Genomic DNA, 25154 nt, shown 5'->3' on the forward strand with positions numbered 1-25154 from the left:
GGTGTTTTCTACAGCTTCATCCGGCGTAGCTCTGTCTTTCTCTCCAGGCGGTGTGTGATGTGTCACCCTTTCAGCATTGACCTTTGAACTGTCAAATCACAGTTGCCGGTGAACATTAACTAAATGGGTAGCCTGCATACAATGCTTTTCTGCTCCTTGACAGCTCTGACAAATAACAGATTGGCTACATGTCATCAGCTGTATTAGGCTAAAGTGCATCACATGTAAAAGGAAGATGAGTCATGTGTAGTCAAAAACGTATGCACTGTGTCATAACAGCGCTTGAGCCTGAAACTCAACTGGAATAAATCTGAAATACTCATCATCAGCCCTAACTCCCTCACCCGCTCAGCTCAGACCTTCTCTCTCAACATTGATGGCTCCATCGTCACCCCCTCCACCCAGGTCTGCAACCTATCATCCTCGACCTCGACCCCGACCTCTCTTTCCTACCCCACGCCAACCACATCAACAAAACTGCCTTCTTTCACATCAGGAGCATTGCACGTCTCCGGCCCTCCCTGTCCTCTGCCACCACCGAAATTTTCATCCATGGGTCACTCATAACCTCCACTCGACTACTGCAACAGCGTCCTCTATGGCTCTCCCAACACAATCCTCAATAAACTTCAATATGTTCAGAACTCTGCCGCTCGACTGCTAACCTTCAACCGCCGCTATGAACACATCACTCCTGTCCTACACAACCTCCACTGGCTCTCGGTCAAATACAGGATGGACTTAAAAATATTACTTACCACCTACAAAGCCCTAAACAACCTGGCCCCTCCCTACCTTTCAGACCTCCTCCCCCTCCTTGACCTGCGGTGACAGGGCCTTCTCAGTAGCTGCACCCCCCCCCTCTGGAACACCCTTCCCATCCACACATCAGGCTCACACCCTATCATCATTCAAACAAGCCCTCAAAACTCACCTCTTCAGACTCGCCTTCACCTGCTGACCCCTGCTCATTCTGCAGTTTTTTTTACTAAAATGTTCTGTTTGTTTGTTTGGTTTGTTCCTCTGTCTTTTCTATTTTTTGTTTTGTTTTGTTTGTCTTCACACTATGTAAATCGTCTTTGAGTGTCTCGAAAAGCCTTATATAAAAATAAGGTATTAATAATTATAACATAACTCAAGTATATTAGCTAGTGCAACCAGAAAGCAGACTTGAACTAATAACGACAGGGTTTATACTTCAGGGTTTATTTTTCAAATTATACTTCTAGCCACAACACTGAAGAAAGTGTTGATATGGATATAGTTTAGTCTATTTGCAAGTATTCGATGAGCTGTTTCAGTTCTAATACTTTGATAAAATGTTTTTGTGATTGTGTGGTCCTTATCTAATGTATAAAGATGTCACACCATGACCTTTTATTCTGTAAAGTTGAGTTGTAAACCACTGTTTTCAATGCTATGTTTTTTCCAGCCATACCACAAAATATTTACGATTCTTCCCCTTCCCCAAATAAACCACTCACATGTTTTGTATACATTCACTTTATTGCATGAGGGTATTTCTAAAGCAAGCATATTTATCATGTTTATTCATGTTTGCATAGTTCAAACAAATTCTGTTTTCCCAAAAGTAGCAACATGTATTATTTATACAGATACAGCCTAGATCATAAATATGTACACAGACCAATATACTAATTTTGTCCCTGTCCAACTTGGCCTCATATGCTACAAATAGTGGAAACCTGTACTTTTAATGTTTTTTCATTTTTTCAACACATCATTATCCCCCAAACTATTCAAAAATATGTTTTCGCGGTTGTCTCTGACCAAAGTCGTTCAGTCAATTCTTTGAATCAATAAATTAAAAATATCTTCCCAGTACATGAAGAAAAGAGAAACATGTATAGTTTCTTTTTCTTTTCTTTTTTTATTCACTGACCTGTCGTCAAATTCCCAAGTTTAAAAAAATATTTACTGCATCTTCTTGACCTTGGTGTTTTTTAAAACCTTCTTCAAAAAGAATAAAAATATAGCTTCGAGTCACTTCTGCCTGCATATCTTTTGTGGTATCAATAAAACTGACTGTGGCATACAAATGTTCTCTTCTTGCTGTCAAATATGACATTTCGATACAGTCAGCACAGCTTTCTGTAGGTCATTTATTCTATTATGTAAATATGATACTGACAAAATGACAGAAAGATAAACAGCATCTCTCTGTGTACCTGCGTACTAGATCTATGCACTGAAAACCCACTTTTAGACCTCGCTTTAGAAAACACAGGTGATGAACCACACAACAAATGGAACCTTCCTATACAGAGACACAACAGTGGTTGATAGGTCAACAACTTGTATGCAGAGCCTGTTTTGGGAGCGATGAGGCAAAGCTTCGGTACGTGGCATGGAGGCTGAGAGATGAAATAAGGACGACGTCTTTGTAAACAAATCAGGTATAAAGACACAGGAAGGAGCAGACAGCTTTTCCGAATGGTCAAAACTACTGTTGGCTGATGACACATCAAAAGGTGTTTGTAGACATAGAAAAATAGTAATATCCGTAACAAACAGGATCCATGTATCAACAAAAAACGGACTTGCCCAAGCACAGTTCCATCCAGAAATGGCACAGTGATATATGCTTCAGGCTCAGTGAAATGCAGCCCCATATCATGCTTATGTACTTTAATACTCATCATAATAGTCATAATTACTATTATTATCGTTATCAATTATCATCTCTGCGTTTCAAGTTGCTGGCCCATCTTAGACACAGTTGCACTAGCAGACATTTCTAAGGTCACTTCTTTTTTGTTGTTTTGCTTTTTCAACCTCTATTCTCTTGAAATAATAGTTCACCAAAACTATTAGTATTTAGGGACCACCAAAGTATGGTCCTAGCAGTTGAAGCACTAAGTGTAGTCCACATGGCTTTGATGTGAAGGTGTAGTTATTATTTACATCAGTATTTGTATTGTATTAGATATGCTAACTTCTGACAAACGTCTGAGATTTGATTGGACGTTGGGATTCTGTCCAACCTTGAGATGTTTGACCACTGGAAAGCCCAATGTTGACGGGTGAATGAGGACAGAGGAGTCACAGTGAGTCTAGCTTTCTGCTACAGTCCTCGGCTACTCTCCGTCTCCAGAGTAATTGGTCAAAGATTGGATACCTATGCTAGCATTGGACACAGAAGCCCTTCTGGTAATGTTTTGGGTACTAGGGGGAAGTCCTGTGCAATTGTGTCAATGTCCAGACTGGGGGGAAATGAAATCAATAGGACCACATTTGTTCTATATGTCTCTACCCTACTGTGTTCAGGGAGCTTGGTGTACTGCATTGTACAACGTTTCGGACTTGAAACTGAAACAACAGCTTCACCAAGTAAATGGTCACTTACTGCTACATGTGTCTTGTTCCACTCAAACCATCATTTTCGGACTAGTCCTGTTTCCTCTGGCGAGGGCATCCTCCACTGACTACCGGGTCCGACTGACTTTCATCTCTCTGGGAGAGCCCTCTAGTGGCACATACCAGAATTCCACCTGTCTGACATCCCTGTCTAACCACTGCATTCTATTCGGGCGGCTCCCTCCTCATCTAAATTCTCTGACCACAGGTTCTACCCTGAGCTTGTCACTTCCAAAGTGGCAGAGCAAGTAAACATGACCTCCTCTGGCTAGTTTTATAGCTTGATATATGATACTGCTGCAACGAAAAATGTTTCAACATGTTTCAAATGTAAAATAACATCACTGGTTATTAGTGTGGCTGTATTCCTGCCAAGGTTTGCTGATATGTCTATAAGGCCCCAACAGAAGTGTGTCAATGCAAAGAGTGATAGAGGGGACGTGGGTCTGAAGTGCTGCCCCCTGGTGGTGGGTTGCCTGTAGCCTCGCTCCTGTCAGATGACTGCACCAACAATGATTAAGGGACATGTCATCTATTCTCCAAACATCTTGTCAAGTTTCCTCTCCAACTGTTGTGGAAGGTCGATCGAGAGAATTACAGTGTTTGGGGGGAGACAAAATGAGTTGCTTTGTCCAGTGGTTCTCTGTGCATCTTCAGAAGGATGCTCCATCAAACTTCACGGCAGCCAAGGCTTGCGCTGGAGGAAAGGACAGAAGATGAAGAGAAGGATGGATCAAAACCAAGAGAAGAAGCAGAAACAGGCTGAGTTTTCCTATATTGAAAACGGACGAAGGTTGAGCTAATATTGCGCTAATATTTGCGCTAATATTTGGCTCAAACATGTACAGCCTGACTGGTCTTTATTGTGGTCAGAAAAAATCAAAAACATCAAATGCTTGGGATTGAATTTCAGTGGGTTCGTTTTGCACCCCAATCAATTATGTTGGTCATTTGGCATAGTTCGGCAATGACCATGTGATTGTACATTAATACAAAAATAAGTAAATAATCAGTACACTGTTTCAGCTGTATGTTATAATGATGTAGTTCTGTTAGTGAATGTAACCGTCCATGTTTCTTTTGTCAGTGCAAATGATGGAACAATATCTAGTTCAACAGTGTTGTTTTTGGTTTAAATCATTATAATGCAGTTGACACATTTCAAACAAATTCCTTGAGAACTTATGGTTGATCGTTGATCGATTGATTTATCCAGCATTAGTACTGGGTTAATAATTGAAGTATGAGAATAAATATGATGATGCATTATTCATATTGCTATTCAGTATTCATCAGTATTTGTATTCTTTTTTATGTTAGTGTTGTTATCCTTCAAATGATAAGGTTCTAGGATAAGGTTCACACTCATAAGTCTGGAGAAAAGTGTCATAAGAAAATGATTATTATCAGGATTTAACGTTTTATCGATAATCATTCCAACACTTTTAAACAGGTGCAGACATATTTTGGCACAGTTCTATAGAATACCACTGACACACATCAAGATTATTCAATACAACAAGTAAATAAATCAAATTAATCAATTTCAAATTAAACAGTAAGATACAGCAGATGCATTATAGAAAAGGCTGTAGTTTTTTAACCTGTCTGGTACTGCATTTTGTTATATGTTCGGCACAAAATTGTCAGCGTTTACAGCCAAACTTGAAAAAAGAATCCTGTGGAGGTAAAAAATAAAGCTTTTCAAAAGCTTTAAACCAATGAATCATTTTGTGACCATTTTTAGAACATGAGACAACATCTCATGAGGCACAAGGCTCATCGAAGCATATCAGGGAATGAAAAGGAGGTGCCAGTTGTCAGCTTTGTGGAAGCAGGCAAACAGACAAGGGACAGAAGGGACATTGGGAGGACGGGGACTCACCTGCACGGTCTCACACTTTCATGATGTGGGAGGATTCAGAGAAATCAGCAGAAGAGGGAGGGGCCAGGCTGGTTGGGGAGGTGGGGGGACTGGGGCCACACGGGGCTGGAACAGAATGGCATGATGAGGGGACGGGGGAAACATAATGCAAAAAATAACATATATATATAAATATATACATGACGTGGGCCGAATGAAGGGATCAAGCTAGGAAGGATATACGGAGAGGTTGGGATTCATGCCTGGCAAATAAGCATTAAGAAAAACATGCAGGTTTGGAGTTTGGCTTTAGCCACATACACCAGATCAAAAGAGACACTCATAGGGTCTCTTTTAAGTCTTGTTTAAGTATACCTGCTCCGATAATAATAAAAGATGTAGCATGTAACTTAAGTGTATATTCAGATATAATGTCACAAAAGTATACAGATATGTCTTTTAGACAGGTTAAGTGTGCAAGCCAGACAAAAATCACGTCGTACCGATCAAACAAAAGAAAAACTAAGGCAAGGCAGTTCAGGTCCAACATTTGATTTGACTGTTGTGGATGGACAGTAAGGCACTTTGTGCAATCAGTCTAAGTAGCATCCAGAAACGAAATATAATTTTTTTTTTTTTTTAAGATTTTTCGAGAGTTAACATTTTTGGATTCAAATTTGGTTGTCAAAAAAGTTTGTAAAGGTCTATTTCATGCCAACTTTTAAGATGACATTCTGCTAATAAACAATCTTTAATCATTTGTGGAAAGTCAGAGACATTGTATAATCTCACACTGTGGAACAAACTGTTTAGCTATGGAGGGACCAACATGACCAAGTTACTAAGATACTAACATCAGTTATTAACATGACCAAGGTTGTTTTGTCTAATAGTTTGATAGGTACAGCCATGTGCCAGAGTATATCATTCAATGTAATACCCAAAATGAATAGCAAAAAGTGTATATTATTGATCAGTTTGTACATGTAAACCTGTGCATTATAAGAAACAATTAGATATTATAAGTGCATGGACTTCAGATTAGAGGTTGCATAAATATATTTGGTGTCAATACATGATTTAGTGATATGATTTTATGGCAGCTTTTTTTTTGTGGTGAACCATGCTGGGCCTTTGTGACAAAGAGAAATGAAAGGCAAACATTGTCGTTAACATGCATGGGTGAAATTGTACCAATTATGTAAATATTTACAGGTGTGTCTGGTTAATCGGAAACAATTTTGTCAAAAGTGGAGTCTGCAACCTTAATTCTGAAGTCACACTACTTTGTAAAGTGTGTGGCCCTCTAGAGAGTGATGCTTGCGAGAAAAAAACCTCTAAATGATTACAGACAGAGGAACTGAGACACTTCAATGAGTGGGGTTGAGGCTGTAACAGAGAGGGTGGAGTCTGGACTGTACAGAAAATCGTGTAATGATTCAGACAGGGGTAGTTGGACTCAATGTGGCATAGACAGGGACAGACAGTGAGAGGCTAAGACACTGGGAATGGGTGTTGTTTGAGTGACACAGGGAGAAGAGTCAAAAGACTGATTATGACCGAGGGCCACAGGCAATGATGGTGGACTCAGGTGTGATCCAACAATAGGATGTGTTAGAGAAGGAGTTAGGACAATGTGAGGGTGAAAGGGGTGTGTGGGGGGGTGGTGGTCAGGACATGGTTAGCAAGTGGGTTTGGGGTCAGGTTGGGGTCTCAGACACTCGGGGTTGCGATTTGCCTCTGGTGGTCTTCGGGAGGGGAGGCTTCCTCACCAGACAGCAGGCGGCTGCGGCGCGAGGCCTCGGCAGCCAGGGCACAGGAGATCTCGATACGCTTCTCCTGCTCATGCAGCTGCTGCTCGGAGTTGGGCTGGCCCTCAACTGGGCCGTCTAGCTGGGGAACCACGTTCTGCAGGCTGGGAGAGAGCAGACGGCTGTTAGCACCAAGCGCTAACTATTTAGTCAGATGCTTGTGTTGTTTAGTGACGACAAACCAGAAGTAGCTATGCAACTTTCAACAAAGTTTCAACTTATTTATTTGATAAACTCTCAACTAAGACTAGAAGCATTACAAAAAAATATATTTGAAGGGGAGTATACAGAGACATTTGTTACCACATAATTTAAGCAGACCAAGAGCTGACACTAGATACTTTGTGACTGGCTAGGATGCAGCATTGCATCAAAGCATTTAAAAAAACTCCTTATTCATACTTTGATTTGGCGATGAGAGTCTTGATCCTCTCCACTTTCTTCTGTTTTTCACGCATCTCCTCAGGGCTTAGAGGTTTGCTGGGGTCTACATCAAAGTACCGCTCAGGGATCAAAATCTTGTCTGGTGCTAATAACTAAATGGTAAAAGAGCATTCAGGAACCATCAGTTAAAGATCGAAGTGATAGAATAATCAAGAAAAGTAAAAGTAAAGGCCCTTAAGAAAGCTTAACATTCTAAAATGACATCTTCCTAAAACTAAAAATTCGATGTGTAGGCTAAAAAGAAGGACATTCAAAAGAAAACCCTTCAGCAAAGGGCTATAAATATAACCATGGAAGGTCAATCTACAGAAACCTTGCTATTTAGGTTTGCAGTTTGTAGCCTGGGAGGCTAGAACTAAGGGCATCCTTGCCTCTTTGCTGATGTCCAGGTCGTAGTGCTGAGGCTCAATCTGTAGTCGCCGAAGGCGGGCTATCTCCTCCCGCGGCGTCTCCAACCCCTCTCCTCGTACTGCGGCCTCCAGGTCTTTAATGTCGACCTCGTGTGCTGTTTGTCTCCTCCTCACCTATTCAGCAACAACACTCATCACTTCAAAGTTGTGGAAGGAAGGAACAAGTCCTCTTTGAAAAAAAATATTACATTTGCAAACTGTGCCAAAAAAAGTCTACTGTCTAATTGGTTTCCTGTTATTTTTAAGCCCGATGTTCTTAAATCCCAAAAACACACATGACATGCAATAAACTTGACCTTCATGACACAGAACTGTATTGGTAAGGAGGTGCACATGACTTCACATGGTATCTTCACAATCTCTTTTTTTTCATCAAGTCTGTTTTCCTCTTTGTCTACAATCCTATATGTGACCTATCATTTAAGTATATTACATAATCACAACTTCACAATGAGCATAAGACGAAGGGATTTGTGGCAGGGATCGGGAACATCGAGGGATCATATTAGAATCCAGATCATTTGAATTCTATAAGGATTCTTCAACAAATGTACTGCAACTTCTACATATTACATCTAATGATGGGGTCAGGGGTAGATTATGGAACTCTTTCATGAACTCTTTAATTGGAGAAGGGTAGGAAAGCCAGTGTATTTTGTTCCATTATTTTCAAAATGGGAAAATGCCATATAAGGCTGTATAATTAAAGAAATTGCCACAAGACTGCCAAAGAAGCATGTCTACAGTGACAATACACATTGTGGTTTTGAGAAAGTTATCATGCATTTGTCTGACAGACTCACCACCCTGTAGCTGGGCTTGGCAACGTCTAACTGTTGGGAGCTGGACAGGTTCAGACTGCGCCTCTTGTCCCTGACCGAGTTGCTAAGGTTCCGTCTGATGCGTTCGTTCTGCTCCTCCACGCTCATCTTGGACTTCACCTCTGCTGGGAACACTGCACTCTTCGGTCGCTCCTGAGGCATGAGACAGAACCAACTTAGAGTGGCAGGACAGAGGTCTCCATGGGTGTTCTTGAGGCTGCACACCTCTTCTCTGACATCATTAAGTGGAAAATCGCCATAGCTACTATCTTTCAATCCAGTCAGCATATAAGACACATACTGTACACATGTTAATATGTTAGTTCTAAGCTGTAGATCACAGTCCAAAAACTCAATCTATCTGCATTTTATTTAATCCAATTAACTTCTGACCTGTGTATTAAATTAAGCTATAAGCTAGGTCACAGAGCCTCACCCTGGAGATATGGCCATTGGACACCTTTCCATTTCTCCGATGGATGGGGGCAGAACTCCTGGTGTGGTCCTCATTGGGAGACCTTGCCACTGGAGGAACTATGCCTACTGCGTGAAACATAGCATCATGACATACCATCATAACCAGAGATTGGTGGAAAAGCACAGGTCCAAGACACGCCACACTGAGTCGGCATTAGGTTTCTCATTTAAATTCAAGAATACTTTTAAGAGTTCACATTGTCTGATCTGCTACAAATAAAGACCACCAGAAAAGCAATTATATAAAAATCGGAATTGATTTGATAAATTCAGCTTGCAAACCTTATAGATCTCACCTTTGTTTACATTAGTTTGCTCCGAGTACTGGTCACTATAGCTGGTCTTATCTCCAGATGGGTGCCTCTGCTGGAACAAAAAAAGATTGACTTCAGCATTTTTGGTTAGAGGGGGCAAAAACCAGCTGCACTATATGACACAGAACTCCATCTTGGGCATTCCCTGGTTGTTTAGTTTAGGTATACATACACAAATGTGTAAAGGTGATATTTACATCAACAAGCGAGATGGATAAACTGTACTTTGCTCCAGGCCACCACAGGAAGCTTCCTGAATGAATCTCAGATTCAGGAAGTGGAATATTTCGCCAAGCGGATACACGCAACAGAGACACTGCCACATAAATCACCAAGCTCAAACAACACAAATCAAGGATGGCAAATACAATAGGGAGTGGATTTGTGAGTCAGGTTGGCACTGGAGGGCAGTGTGTTCATTTACTCTCACTGATGGAGATGCTTTCTCCTTACCAATAAGATAGATACTGCTACCATTACAAACTCATTATATGGGAAATAATGCTGTCATCAGAAACAACATCATATCTAGGCAAGACAAAGTCTTCAGGCAGTTAGCGTTTATACATGAATGATGGGTCAATTAAAAGGGGTGTAGGGGGAGTAGTTCAAGACAGGTGCTTTAGTTTCTGGCCATGGGAGTTTTCTGTTGTCACCAAGCTCTCACCAGACAGTGCCAATCTAACCGAAACCAGATCACTACCCTCTGAATTGGACCTGAGCAGCTACTGGACCAGCAGGATTTCCAACAGTGACAAGAAATCCAGGCTCTTTTCCTGCAACTTCCCACAAACATCTGAGAGACTATACTTGAGAACCGGACCTTCTGGATTACCAATCAAATTTGATTAAACGTTGCCATTACGTGAAGTGCAAGTACCATGACACTAAAGTATCTAAACACAGAAGCTCTTGTCTATTGAAAGGAATCTTTTGCAAGTCAGGTGCTTACATTTTTCTATTTTTGTTTATGTGAGGGAATCTACTTGTCATGGTGGATTTACGTGGTTTAAGTTGTTTGTGAAGGTTCTTTGTGATAGGTATTTTTAGAATGAAAAATCCCCTGTGCAAATAAACAACCTTGGCTTGAACCCAATTAGAGTGCATAAATGTGGTTCCATGGATTTAAACCTGAAGGTCATTTGAAATATAATTTAGAAGCAGGCTTATCCGTCCTGTACCTGCTCAGGCCGTCCGCCACAGTTTTACTCACAGATGAACAAGCTTGTAAATCTAGCTGAAGGAGATGTCAGAAAAGAAATGAGGTACAAGAACTGATAGAGGGAGAGTGGCAAAGATGAGGATGGGTGAAGTGAGAGGAGATGGGAATGAGGGGGAATGGGTGGGATGGTGACGTTAGGGGGGTGTTTGGGGTGTTTCGAGGGGTGAGTCCGTCAGTGCCAGCTTTTTAGAGGGGTGGGGGAATGGCTCCCCTGAGGCCCTCTCCCTCTCTCTCAGTGAGCGGCCGCCCCCGTGTCTGAGGTACCTTTCTTCCGCGGTAGTCATTGTCGTCATCTCTGTAGGGGTCCTCTAGGCTGCTAGAGTGCCAGGCACTGCTGTAAGAGGGCAAGGGGGGTACAGAGGGTGGGGCAGTGGGGGAGGTCTCGAAGGGGAGGTAGGACTTAGGGAGGGGTGGCCTTGGAGGCCCATTGTCCTAGAGCAACAAGAACAGAGAGGCAGAGAGAGAGAGAGGCAGAGAGAGAGGAAGAGATATGGGAAAAGGAGAGAGAAAAGAGGGAGGTAGAGGAGAGCAGAGAAAGAGGAGGAAGAGAGAGCCCTGAGCATCAGAGCAGCAACAGAAGCCAGGCTGTGAGGAGCGCAGAGAGGTTCATGGCAGGCTTTGAGAAATGGAGCTCCGGTGATATGCCTCCAGCAACATGTCTGAATAGGTGCCTATCATGAATGCGCATTTACTGCACAGAATATCACAAGGTAGAATGCTGATGACAGTTTGAAAAGTGCTGGCTTATGAGAAAATACCTATCTGTAATATTGCCAACAAAGCATCTCAAAGGTTTCACAGACAAAATGTAAGTCAGCTAATCCTATTACAAAATAAAGTTCTGTGTGTGCACAAAGGTGCTTTGTTTCATCGTTGTGAATCTTTTTGAACATCATTCAGTCCAAATGAGCATTTCTAACGAATAGGCCTGATGAGGCCATAGTTAATTTCTTACTATTTTGGAGAAATGGATTTAATTGGATTAGCTAAAACAGGAACAAGATGCAAACAAAAACTGAAATGAGCAGGTCAATTTTGAATGACTTTTGAGGGTAACATTTTTACTTTAGCAGTTGGAACATTGTTGACATGCTACACTTGAGCCAAGGAGAAGGATAAGAGATCAATCCTTTACAACTTCTAGTCCCATATCAACTCTTACTGGAGGCTTCTAGAAGAAGAAAAGAGAAGGCAAATGAGGTTTCTCACTCAGCGCATGTGAGAGGGCCGGGGCCCACAGACGCTTACCTCTGAGCCTGTCTGCTTGGTGGGGGACACCTGGGAGCCAGAGACAGGGGAGAAGGGGCTCAGGGGGCTAGTGAGGCTAACAGAGCTCAGGGGACTGGCAGGACTACTTGTGCAGAAGGAACCCGATGCCCCACTAGCCACTGTGGAAGTGTGAAGAGACAGAGACTCGAGTTAGGGCTGGAGAGCTGAGTTATGTTCACTCAAGAAACATACATTTTTAGAGTTATGTAGTTATGCTCTGCTAGTTAAAATCATTGCCTTAAATAACATTGGTCTTGGGTGTATGTGATGTTAGAGCCCATATTATAGCACATCAGATGTAATTTCAAGAGGAAATGGAATATTTTACTCCAGAATAGAGTCATAGTGACACATCCAGACTTAAATGTTCTTATCTCGGCTAACATTCACCCGGAAGGGCTGACATTAGAAGTACTTGTGAATTATTCATGCTCTGATATAACTGTGTCAGGCCCAGTCTATGTCTTATTGTTGTAAATGTGTGTGGGCAGTTACCTCTGTGCTTAGCAGTGTCTGTCCCACGAGAGAGGTTGCTCTTGTGCAGCCCCTCTAACACATCTTGGACCCTCCAGAACTCCTTCTGAATGTGTCTGTGTACCAGTTCACTCTAGGGGCAAGAGAATTGAAGAAAGTGAGGGGAATAAAAAGGACATGAAACGAAAGTAGAGCAGGAGACTGGAAAGTGGAGGAATAACTTATCAACAAAATACATTTATGATGGCTGTATCAATATTTTAGTTTCACTTTCTGTCAACACAGACAATAGTTAGCAAGGCATTTTACTAGTCAGCTAATTAGTTAGCTAACTAGCTAGATAGCCTAAAAAGTGATTTAGATAGCTCGTTATAATTCCTTCCTTCCCTTTTTGTAAACTACAGAAGTGAAGGGGTCTCAAATGTCCCTTACTAGGTTATTCATGAATACTGTCAGGAACTGTAATGCTTACTTATATTTTAATCATGAGCCATCATTCAGAGGCTATCAACTATTGATAACACTGCCAGTGGGATTGTGCCTTCATGCTGAAAAAGCCTGATATCGACTCCCATTCAGTCTTTTTGATTACCTTCATAAATAAGTTAGCAATATAAAACATTCCCCAAGTCCCCTTAAAATTGTGTCTAGGTATAATCCTACTCCTAAATCAAAAACAGCAAGTGTCTTACCTGCCCACCAGCATTTAGTTGTTCCCAGAGGTCCCCATGGATGGCGTTCACTTCATCCTCTAAAGCCTCAAACTCCACTCTGGTGGATGTCAATGCCTGAGGGGAACAAGAATGTTCTCAAATCAAGTAATTTGATTTGAAACTCTTTAAACATAACTCCTTCTAAACTCCTGGTGGAAGAGTAAGGGCCTACATTAAGAATGTCTCCTCTAAGGTATGACTCCAGAAAAGGCTCTTGATGCAGCTTAAAGCTTTATTCACCAGGTGGAAATAGTGGAACATGTGTATGGATGTATGGAAGCTCACAGAAAGATTGTACCGGATAAAATTATCAATGGATATGCAGTCCAAGTCTTTGATACATCCACTGTAAACATTAAATCCCTATACCAAATGTCCATTGTGATTTGGGCCATCTTCGCCTGTCTTTTTTTGTGGTGTATTACCTTCCTTTCAGTCTTAACATCCCTCCTCCCCAGCTCTAAAGCATCGAATCCTGACCCTTTTAAAGACAATTCACTGATTCAAATCCAGTTCTATCGTCAATCCTCTCCCGTGCTTCACTCTTTTTTCCCTGTCTAAAATAATATTCTCCCATGTCCCCCTGTCCTCAAACAATGCATTCCCCTGTTCTTACACTGGAGGCTTGGGAGAGCTCCCCACGAATGTTGATCAGCTGACTCTGAAGAGTCTCCTTCTTCATCTGTAGCTTGTCTGAGCTCATCGCCTGACTCCTATACATCTCCATCTCCTGGTGCGTGGCCACCAGCGCCTCCTCGAGGGTATCCTGAGAAATGCAAACAACAGGTATTGCATCTACTACACTGAATATTCAGTGTCTTTTTTCAAGTTCATTCAAATCTTTTTTCTGTGCTAATTTGCAAGAAAAAAATTGGCACTGGACAGCCATTTAAACAAATGTCCTACCTTATCCATCCGCAACCGGTGGACCACTGCCTCCTGTTCCTTCATAAATCGGTGGTGTTCACACAATCGACCCAGAAGTTTCTGCAGTAAAATAAAGTACAATGCCAGTCATTATGATGCTTACTATATCAGATAAATAAAGTCTAATAGCCTCAAGAATGAAATACAGTGCCTGTTAAAACTCATAGTGTGCCCTTACTGCCAGTACAAATTCCGCACACACAGTTTCACAAAGCACATTCTCCTCTCTCCCCTCAAATATAACAACAAGAACAATGACAATGGTGATAATAGTGCTATGCATTTTATTCAGTCACACATATAGAGATAGGATGAAATAGGCAATACAAAACTTTGGCTAAAATCTTTGGTGAATAAATGCCTTACACTTGTTTCCATCTCATTGAGCTTCAGGGTAGGATGAAGGTCTCTATAGACATCATGGAATGGAGGCACCTGCACCAGGATCACACACAAACAGACACACAGACACACAGACACACACACAGAAAAAAAAAAAAAAAAAAAGGGAAGAGGAAATTTACTCTACATCATTATATCACTGAATAGTCTTGTCTTGTGTCTATGATATATAATTTCCAGAGACAAATAGCAGAAAAAAACATTGAGGCTATGAAGCTAACACCACACCAATAACTTTAAAAAAAAGAAACCAAACAAATTCCAGCATTTAAAATATGGTCGAGCAAAATCCACCAGAATTTTTTTCATAACAGCTGCACACCCCCCTCACTGTCAACAGTTATGACATGACCACTCACAGTTGTGTAATGACCAGCACAAACATGGAACACATCAATTGACAGAACAAAACAGTATGAGATGGAGAAACAGGGATCACGCCACGTAATGAACATTAAGCATTACACAAAACGAACGCAGTGAGCTTAAATGAAAAAAAGATTACCACACAAAAAATTAATTAAAAAAATACAGCAACATTAACTCAAGCATGCCACATCACTAGAGAGCATCCAGAGAGAGTCAGGTCTATCTTTAGGGGCAAGACTACCAGAGCGAAAAACATGTCCCAGTTTAGAGTCATTCAGCCTGAATGAGCCTGGACCAAGGTAGTCTGGGGTTAGTACTGCTCCTCTAAACAGTAAAGTAGATGAAGCCTGACTCTCTGCTTGACTCTCCTCTCTCTTACTTGTGAGTATAACTTTGGTCGAGGGGAAGTACGCTTAACCATTCTGGTTACCATGCTGATTAGGTGATCTCCATCAGTCACCTGGGGTGAAACATACTGTCACTCAACAACTACATTCATCAATCATGGAGACATATATTTTTATGTTCAAAAGTCCCCATCAGAAATTCTTGTTGTGTAAAGGATCGAAACAGTGGGACCGTGTGTGAACCGTGATCCGTGTGAACCGTGATGTGATCGTGATCCGCAAGTCTCGACACTAAGTCATGAATCATGGTGTTGCCAAATACACTAATACGAGATGGCAAACAGTTGTTCACCAATATTTGAACAGTAATTTATTACACTAATTGGTCCAATCCTTAAAGCAACCTTAAGCAAAGAGAGTGTATACTTTATTGTTGCATGTGTTGAGTAAACAGAATCCACACCCTTGGCGTCTCTAGCACCATGTTCAGCAAACTACAGAAACACAGCTATGAGAAGATGCTTCCTAGTTCAGGCAAACATTCCTGAACACACATTTGTCTTTCTTATATGTATTGCATATACATTTGTCTTTCTTATAGGTTTTAAGGGAGGTAAGGATTTGTCAGTGTTAGGACGAAGACAGCAGTCAGGAAACAGGAGACACAGGAGGAGGAAGACAGTTCAAATGTGGGAGGTGCTTCATGACAGGTAGTGGGGTCAAGGGAAGACAACATCACTGACAATAACCCTGAGACATTTAGAATATTCAGCAAGTTCCATCAGGATCATGTCTGCCTATATTTCAGAATAAAATGAATCCTTACTCAACTTCATCTGATGCACCATGTTCTATTCAATCTCAATGATCAGCACTACATCCTTTGTGTTATATGGTAGCATGGTAACATTACTGACCATCCTTTCAATACTGTTAATAAGAATGAAAATTAAGCTTGTTTTCAATCTTTATTATTTTACCGTCAAACATAGTTCTATTCCCTCCTCTCTCTGCTTATGGCAAGTAGTTCAACTAGCAAGTAGTTTCATGCCATTGAATGAAAACAGGCCACTTATGTAAGTGCACTCCATAGAAACAAAGTGACTATTGCTACGGAATTCCGTGGCAATAAGATTGGCACTACTGCTATGAATCCGCGTCAATAGTTCATTAATAGCCTGCACCCCCTTAGGATTCATGCCCAAGTTGGTACAGTAAAGAGCATTGTTGTCTAATAAACAGTCAACCTGGGTTTAATTCACAGTCAATGTACATCGCCACGGACAAAAACATGGGCTAAATATTTTGCTTTTACCTTCTACTTTGCATTTATGTTGTCACAGAGTCACTTACTACCCTGACTAAGCTGAGTCATGGAGGTGCCCAGACAGGGGGCCATTGGGCCCTCCGAGGGGCGTCCAGGAGGGAACGCTAACGATCAGAGGTGCCCGTGCCAAGCAGTGCCTTATTGCCCCTGTGTCGACTCAGCATCGCACTTGGATTCACCACAGTGGGGGAGCCAACTGTTCATTTTACCCTTTCCACTAAGAAGCACCATGTCTAATGCTACGGAATGGGAATAAACCGTACAGAAAGGAATCAGAAATAAGAAAAACGGACTGATAATATTCAATCTATTGATACGGAATCTAATTCTGTAGCAATAATGCACTACCGATAGTTCTAGTTCAATAGCCATAGTCCATACCTTAAAGGATAGTAAATAAAAATGGATAAAATCATATTTTTTGTTTCCGAAACCTTGCCAAAACCTTACACAAACCTTACCCCTACAAAGGACTGTCAAAGACCAAAACAGCTTCACCTAATTATTAAGCTTTATCAATAATCCACTTTGGCAAGAAATCAGTTTTCAGTTCTCTCAAAGTAGAAGGCCAAGCGCAGTAACAGCTGAGGGTGCATTTCCTACCTGTTGATCAAGGTATTCCAAATTGCGCTGAAGCTGCAGGTCTAAAATATCATCCTGGTGCAAGTAGTCGGCGGACAGCAGACAGGAGCAGAAGCCCCAGCAGACAGACGGGGAGATGGACAGAGCGACAGAAGGGGGGGGGGGGGGGGGACGACATGAGCATGAAAAGTGCTGAGCTGGAGCAGCATGATGAGACACACATGGGCCGGGAACCGCAAAGCCACCACCACCAGTACGACTCCACCAGTAAGTGCATATTAAAACGGCTCCACCAGTAAGTGCATATGACATTTGCAACAACATCAGTTATTTTAGCAGTATTGAGCTGTATAATACCATTTTATTGTGCTGAGCAGGTGATGCTGGGTAGTTGTAAGGGTATAGTCCTTGACTAATGGACTGCCGATCTCCAGGATAGTCATACTAAAGGGGAAGACAAAAGGTTTTGTCAGTCATGAATGTCCTGCAACTAGGAAATCCATGATTTAATCAAAGGAAAGAAGCTATTTTCTCAAGTTAAAGCAGAAGTTGTTTCACGAGCATATTTAGCTTGTAATACAAAAACAGCCCAGTTATCACAATTTGAATTTACATGTACATTAAGTACTACTTTATAGTACATGAAGTACTACATTAAAGCTTTGTGTTGTGGGGGTCTGACACACAGAGGGGCATCACCTTTGGCGAGCTGAGCGAGCGACGCAGGCCGTAAGCCGCAGGGTTGGCGTAGATGAGATCGTCCCGGATCCGGCCGGGGCCCCCCCTGTCGAAGTGGGTGCTGGGCGACCGAAGGGGCGAGGCGTAGAGGTGCTGCCCCGGCGAGTAGGGCCCCCCGGAGACTGAGGAAGAGGGTGAACGCGGGACGGAGCGTGAACGCGGCTGGATGGAGAGGCGTCGCATGGAGCCGTGCAGGGGATCCGCAGGGCCGTAGTAGGGCTGGGCCGGTGTGGCAGGGTGCCACTGGGGCTCACGGAACATGGCGCCGCCATCACGCAGGGACCGCCGCTTCTCCTCCGCCGTCCAGCGTGGGGGGAGGTGCTCATACGCGGCCGAGGCCGAGCAGATGCTGTCCGGCCGCATGCCTGGCGGGTACATAGGGTACTCCTCCATGTACTGTGACCCACCGTACCCACCATAGTAGTCTGCCATGCCAGGGTTCCCTGGGTAGTATCGTGAGGGGCTGTAGAGTGCAGGAGGATTGGGTAGTTACAGCTGAGAGGTTTTAACTAACCCTAGTTATTACAAACAACTTCCAACTGCCTCAAAACAGACATTATAATATGGAAACACTTTATATGTGGAACACACATGTGAACAACATTATGATCTACACTTTGCCACAGTCCCCTCCCCAACCCCTATCCGTTATGTACTCTTGTGGTTTCTGTGTCCACTTACCTGCGCAAGTCCTCCTGGGCGGCCATGCCGCGGCGCTGGTTGACCCACTGCTGCAGCTGGGTCATGGAGCTCTTCCTCTGGGCCAGCCTCTCCGGGACGTTGTGGGGCGCGATGCTCTGCTGCATCGCCACGCTCCCCCGCATCGCTACGCTCTCCCGCATCGCCACGCTTTCCCTCATCGCCACACTCTCCCGCATTGCCACGCTCTCCGGTCGCTGGTTCCCCTGCTGGGCCTGGGGGTAAGCCGGGCTGCTGGGCGGCCCATAGTTCCCCCAGCCATTGGGATGCTGAGGCCGGTGAGGCCCCCCCATCCTGTCATCCTGCTCCTGAGGCCTCCTAGGGGGTGCTCTGCTCTCCGGTGTGTCTGCGTTTCCGTTCATCTTGTGCCGAGCTCTGGCTGGGGATAGGCTGAGTTTCTGGGTGGCATCGGCCTCCCCATTGGTCTCCAGCGCTGGGTCTTTGGGCACCTGGTTGTGGTTCAGCTCCTCTGAAGTGGTGAGTTCAGAATCGCTCCTGCTGTAATGAGAAGCGCAAGGTGATGACTCAATGCAACTTCTTGTGTGGAAGTAAGAAATCTAGTGTAAGAAAAAGAGTGTGCTTATATATGTGGTACTGGGTTTATCCATTTGTAAAACTTGTTACGTCTGTATGTATGTGACATGTGATGGTGTGTTTATCTTGTGGAAAAACACTTGGGACTAAATCATCAAAAACTGTAACTGGAAAAGTAGACTTTTGCAAGGAAAATAAACTTCAGAGTTTGCAGTGCATTTTTATTGATTAAAATGCTCCCCAAGCAAGTAATGGCATGTCAGTAGTGTTCCAAGTAAGATGCAAGTCTGTAATTGTCCAAGTTTGTGTGTGTGTGTGTGTGAGAGAGAGAGTTTTGCGATACCTTGGTGTGTGAGAGACCTGAACGCTGGCTGCGTCCCACATTGCCTTCACCCACTCCTCCTGTTCCTCCTGGCACTCGGCGCTGAAGTAGTAGGTACGAGTTCCTGGGTGCCCCACCTGCAGACAGAACGAAATGCTTCCCTTACTGTCTGTCCCGTCCTGCTCCGCCTCCTCCTCATACCACACCTGCAACACACAGCAGAGGCATACAAATGTCAGCAGGCACAAACAAATGTCAGCGGACATAAACAAAGGTCAGCAGACGTAAACAGAGGTCAGCAGACGTAAAACAAAGGTCAGCAGACATAAACAGAAGTCAGTAGCTTCCCATGTTAGAACAGCTTCAGGGCAGATCATGCAAAACTCATATCACATAATGCATACCAGTTGCAAACATGCAGTTTACTTGTCATTGTGTCATCTGATAGTCAATTCAGACACAGTTGTTAAGAGCTCTGTTAAAGTATTGTGTGGATGCTTGGGTGAGTGACAAGTTAGTTAGCATTTTAAACAGTAATAACAGTGATTTAAGGCTAGTTAGTCATGACTTAAAGAATACCCAATTGGTCTTTTTGCATTTGCCTTCATAATTTACTTCATAAGAAGCTCCTTATATGGCCATCTCAGAGCTTGCAATAATAAAATGACATTCAAATAATGACCTAATCACAATCGAGGCTGCTCCCAAAGGGCGGATGGTTTCAAACAGTGACAGACATGCACTGCTGGATTCATTTGGCTTGACTGTTTAGTTAAGAGCATCCTGTGGTCTAAGACTGACTCTCACTGTGACTTTTATTATGATAGGAGATTAGCCAAAGATTACAACGACCAATCATTGTTTTCTGACAGTGAGCCGATGTTATCTGTTAGGGTTCAGGTTTCGTGCCAATCATAATTTCATCAATCAAATTTATTTTAAATCAAAGGACAAACTACAACAGTAATGAACGGTGCCTTTGTATCCTATGTAAAGCATGCTGTTATTATAACTCTGGTGCTCTTGAATAGACAGTGAATCCAGCCATTCATCAAATGGCCACATGCAGTAGTGAGTGAAACTCTGAAAGAGAGAGAGAGGAGTGGATGACTTTCTTCTACCTACACATAAGGTTCTTTGGGGAGCTCAGACAAGGACATCCGGTGAGAGCCACACTCAGGTCCTCACAGGCGGGCAGGGGAGAGGGCGGAGAGGAGAGAAAGGGTGAGGATCAGTGTGTGTCAGAGGAAAAGGGTGACGGGTAAGCTCAGCTATTCAGTCATGTGTGGATGTTAGAAGGGGGTTACAAGGGGACTCCTAGGGTCTGTAGACCTTTCTTGAGGCAGACCATAGGAATGACAACCTGTATAAGAATGTTTTTTTCAATTTTCTCTTCAATGAGTTATTTCAGTTGTCTGTAAATACACGTGTTTATTCAGGCTGCTTATTCATAATGTTCTATCCAAATTGAACCAACGCTGTAGTAAGTATCCTGTAGTACAAACAAGCAACCACATGAGGGCACAACAGGTATATGTGAGGATCAATGAAGAGTCCTGTAGCACAACAGAATATCCCAAGTAGATGTAGCCACAGCATTGTAGGGATGACTTAAACAGGCCCTTCTCAAGACATATTCAACAGTGTTGGTTAGCTATATTAACAACAAGCTTGTGAGGATAGTACAATGGAACATTACTTTTCAAACCTACCAGTTTCATGCATGAAATGTACAATTTCTGGGTAGAGTAGAGCTAGTAGACGCAAATACAAACACACAGATACACATATACTGTAATCATTTAGAGGTCAGACGAGGTCATTGCCTTGGAAACGTAGGAGAATAAAGGAATGTATAGTTCCCTGACAACATAGGGGTGTGGTCAGATGGCCGCAAGCCTGCCTCCATGAAAACAATAGTCATGGGTAAAGTTGCACTAGTGTTCACATTCAATTCAGTTCAATTTAGAACTGGTAAAAATGCACCATACAAACACACACACGTGTGCATAGAAAGAGAGAGAAATGGCGCATATTCAGTGTATGGGAGCATGGACAGAAAGCATCACAAACTTCTTCATTTCAGCAACATCCTCAATAAATCTTCAATTTATGACTTTCATTGTTGGTTTAGGGCAAAAACATCATATCCAAAATATATGAAAGCAAAGGCTAAACCTCATTTGAAAGTCCAATAGTGTTTTACAAGAGAATCAGAGAAGCGATCTGCCCTGAAACAGCGAAGCAGTTTCATTTCCATTCTGCTGTTGTTTGCCCACACAGCAGAGAAGATCACAGTCTATACTTGTGCCCAGTCTCGTTCCAAAATAAGCATATGTAAGGTGTGTTACTCCATTTGGGAATTGGACTCAAAAGAATGGTAATAGTTTCAGTTTGACAGCCAGCCAATAGACAGGGATGTCCAGCAAACATATTTTAGCTTCTGAAGATTTTTTTTTTCTGAAGAGATGAAAACAACATTAACATCAAGTTAAGTTTGGGACACTAAAGACTCTCAACAATCCCGGGAAATTTTCACAGCTGCGGCAACTGGATAATGACCTACCAAAACAGCCAGACACTTCCTGAGGAGAATGTCTGCTGTGGCCTTAACCCTCCTATAGTCCTAAGAAAAAGTCACATTTATTACCCTTGGGGCATTAAGACCTGGGATTCATCTTATAACGCACATAAATATTTAAGTACAGCTCAACCGAACAGGTGTTTGAAAAGTCAGCTGATTTTGTCTTTCTAGCGCCCACAGGAGGCCACATGCACTGCAAATGTGTGGAAAATGTGAACATAGGTAAACCCATTATTCGGTCAGCCAAAATAGCCCGAGGGGTTGATCCTCTAATTTGGAGGAAGAATATACACCTTTACACCAGATAAAGTAGATTATGTAATATTCCACAATGAGGAGGGCCAAAATCCAAAAGATTTGTGTGCAAATGTGTGGAGGGGAGAATCAATGGTTTTGATGCACCATAGAAAAACATATGCATTGCTCATAAGATTCAGCTTTCTTGAACTTAGGTGTTCCTTTTTTAGGTACACTGAAAGTGATTAAACATCTTTTTTTTTTTTTATAAATTTTGGGTCACTATGATCCAAGGACAATAGGAGGGTTAAACCAGAGGACACCTGACAATGAAGCTCATTCACGACTCTCACATGTCAGTGTTTGTTACTCATACCCCTTGACACACCCCTACCTGTCAAGTCACATGACACTCCAGCCACACCGGCTGACAGAAATGTCAAACAAAAGGTTTGCCAAGGAAACTAAACTGTTGTCCCTGGGCCATGCCCTCACCTGCCGTGAACTGGTTTAGCAATAGTGATACACAATAAAAGCATTCTTCCCCGTCTACAGAAACAATATTTTTCACGTCTACAACTACCCTCATAACTAACGTGTCTCAAATCGTCACTGTAGAATTGCGTTTTGATTGACAACCTTATAGCTCATAAATGGTGCAAGACAAAATGTTGGCATTCTTTGCTCTCACGTATCCTTGAGCTGTTTGAACTTGACCCCCGTGCTGCCATCCACATGTGAGGTGAGACAGGCTGGGACATGTAGCAATGCTGGACGACAGAGCTGAGATAGGAAGAGTGCTGGTGGTCTATATTTACACTCTGGCACGGGAGCCCAGATGAAGACAGAACTCATCAACGGCCGGTGGGATGAGACACACTTCTGACAAAGGGAGCATTTTTTCGGCCTAAAGATATCGGTGCACCTGCTGCCTATCTCTTTTCATACACACAGACAAGAAGACACAGGCACACATACATACACACACACACACACACACACACACACACACACACACACACACACACACACACACACACACACACACACACGACACACACACGACACACACACACGCCACACACACACACAAACACACACAGCTACCCTGACTCTGGTAATACTGCTCCCAGGGTACAGATCATCTCCAAAACACATAAATCCTGCGGAGACACACAAATAAAGCACTTAAACTGAAGGCAAGAGATGCTCTGCAAAACCTCTCAGTGCCTCCATTAATACAGCAGGAGAGCCCCATAGGCTTCCCTTTGTCTTCAGTCTTGAGACTCAATTGAGAGTTTTGTATTCTGGGTTGCTTACCATCAAGAGTAGCTATTCAGCTCTTTACACTCCTACTGCTTGTCCCAGGTACATTTCTTGCCTCAGGTAGGCTTAACAGGTGAAACGGACAGCTTTGGATTTGGCACGGCAATGGGTACTAAGTGTTTCTTGTATCAGTGTAGCGCCAGCTGCCAGTTACAGCAGACAACCAACAAGCTAAAAGGCCAGTGGAGAAGAATAATGACTGAAATAAAAGCCATGTCTGTTGGGAAAACACATCAGCACATGTACTTGGCAACAAAACTGTATCTCTCTCTCTCTCTCTCTCTCTCTCTCTCTCTCTCTCTCTCTCTCTCTCTCTCTCTCTCTCTCTCTCTCTCTTTCAGCCCTCCACTGTCTAGCTCTCGTTCTCAGCCCTCGCACTTCCTTTTTTTCCCTCCTAAATGGCAGCTACAGATGCCCCCGTCCTGAACTTCAACACAGCACCCACAGCACCACCAACAAACATGGTCTGTAACCGTGGGAGAGCAGCTGAGGAGTGCTGAGAAATGTTGACTGGCTGCCCAGGGTGTGTCCTCTCTCATGGAAAGGGAGAATAAATATTGTCCACACAGAGCAAGGGTGCAGGGGGATAAGCCTAAGATAGGCCTTGCCCAGCATGCATCACAAGGTGCCTTGGGATCTTGGTCAGAGGGGCGAGGAGAGAGAGCTCCTTTGCCAGACAGGCAAAGACAAACATCCTCAGCTGGCTCCTAGTTCTCTGTTCCTGGACCTTGCATGAGCTGGTGTTGGTTCCAGAAGGGATAAACACTCATTGACGCTATGAAATGACATTTGTCACCACTCTTACTGGTTGAAAGTGAGAAGTAAGGTGCGGGGACGGGTGTCGAGGGAGCCTGAGATGGTGCTGGGAAGGGAGAAAGCTGAAATGACTGACTCAGGCAGCGTCTGCTCGGCTTGGTTATATAACCGAAGCCCTTCGTCAATATTCAGAGCTGCACTCTGCCCAGGCAGTGGCCAGGGCTCTGGATAAGAGCTAAGTCATGCAGGCACATCCGCCTTCCCTTGTCCCTCGAAATCATGCAGCTTTTGTCTCAGAACAGTAGATGGCGCTCTGCCAAAACACAGTGGAGATATTGGCTTAATGAAGGAATCAACACATTAATACATCAATGCAATAAGTTAACGTTGCTTCTTAAAAACAGTAATATTCAGCACATATTTTTTTTAATGTTGGCATCTTGGAGAAATACTTCACAATTGAAGATATTTTCAGACATTAATGAGATATAACTCTGTTCTCAAATGTATGAAGTTTTTTATCACACTAATACTACACCAATAATTATTATTGCCTTCAAGTGCTTTAGAGACAAAAGTCAATGATTTAAAGGGCCCAAATGGTTGAGCATGAGTGAGGGGATAGATAATAGCATATACTTCAGCAGTTAACACTTAACAGAGTATATCAGGGCACTAGTTCAAGTACACTCAAGAGTGTTTCAACCACAGAACTTTACACCAGTTACATGCTTTACATGTTAAGAAGGTCTCTCATAGACCTCATGGTACTAAAATATTCAGATAAAAAAATCATATGTTTATTTA

At 42.9% G+C, this 25154-nt stretch overlaps 1 protein-coding gene across 1 annotated transcript in view; it reads right to left on the reverse strand.

Moving 5' to 3' along the window:
• Positions 1–3799: 3799 nt before the first annotated feature.
• plekha6 (pleckstrin homology domain containing, family A member 6) overlaps positions 3800–25154 on the reverse strand; it is a gene marked incomplete at its 5' end in the record, with an annotated part of 40367 nt that continues 19012 nt past the window's right edge. Inside the window, 21 exons of the mRNA XM_080845897.1 lie at positions 3800–4075; positions 5264–5368; positions 7015–7157; positions 7456–7589; positions 7869–8021; positions 8711–8881; positions 9165–9271; positions 9502–9571; positions 11006–11173; positions 11990–12129; positions 12506–12617; positions 13177–13272; positions 13814–13963; positions 14104–14184; positions 14491–14559; positions 15275–15355; positions 17173–17226; positions 17509–17595; positions 17851–18352; positions 18571–19086; positions 19466–19650. Coding sequence (XP_080702023.1) covers positions 5274–5368; positions 7015–7157; positions 7456–7589; positions 7869–8021; positions 8711–8881; positions 9165–9271; positions 9502–9571; positions 11006–11173; positions 11990–12129; positions 12506–12617; positions 13177–13272; positions 13814–13963; positions 14104–14184; positions 14491–14559; positions 15275–15355; positions 17173–17226; positions 17509–17595; positions 17851–18352; positions 18571–19086; positions 19466–19650 — 3114 coding nt within the window. The 3' untranslated portion in view covers positions 3800–4075; positions 5264–5273. The remainder of the gene's footprint in view (positions 4076–5263; positions 5369–7014; positions 7158–7455; positions 7590–7868; positions 8022–8710; positions 8882–9164; positions 9272–9501; positions 9572–11005; positions 11174–11989; positions 12130–12505; positions 12618–13176; positions 13273–13813; positions 13964–14103; positions 14185–14490; positions 14560–15274; positions 15356–17172; positions 17227–17508; positions 17596–17850; positions 18353–18570; positions 19087–19465; positions 19651–25154) is intronic.

This window comes from Sprattus sprattus (assembly GCF_963457725.1).
Source record: "Sprattus sprattus genome assembly, chromosome: 10".
NCBI lineage: Eukaryota > Metazoa > Chordata > Actinopteri > Clupeiformes > Clupeidae > Sprattus > Sprattus sprattus.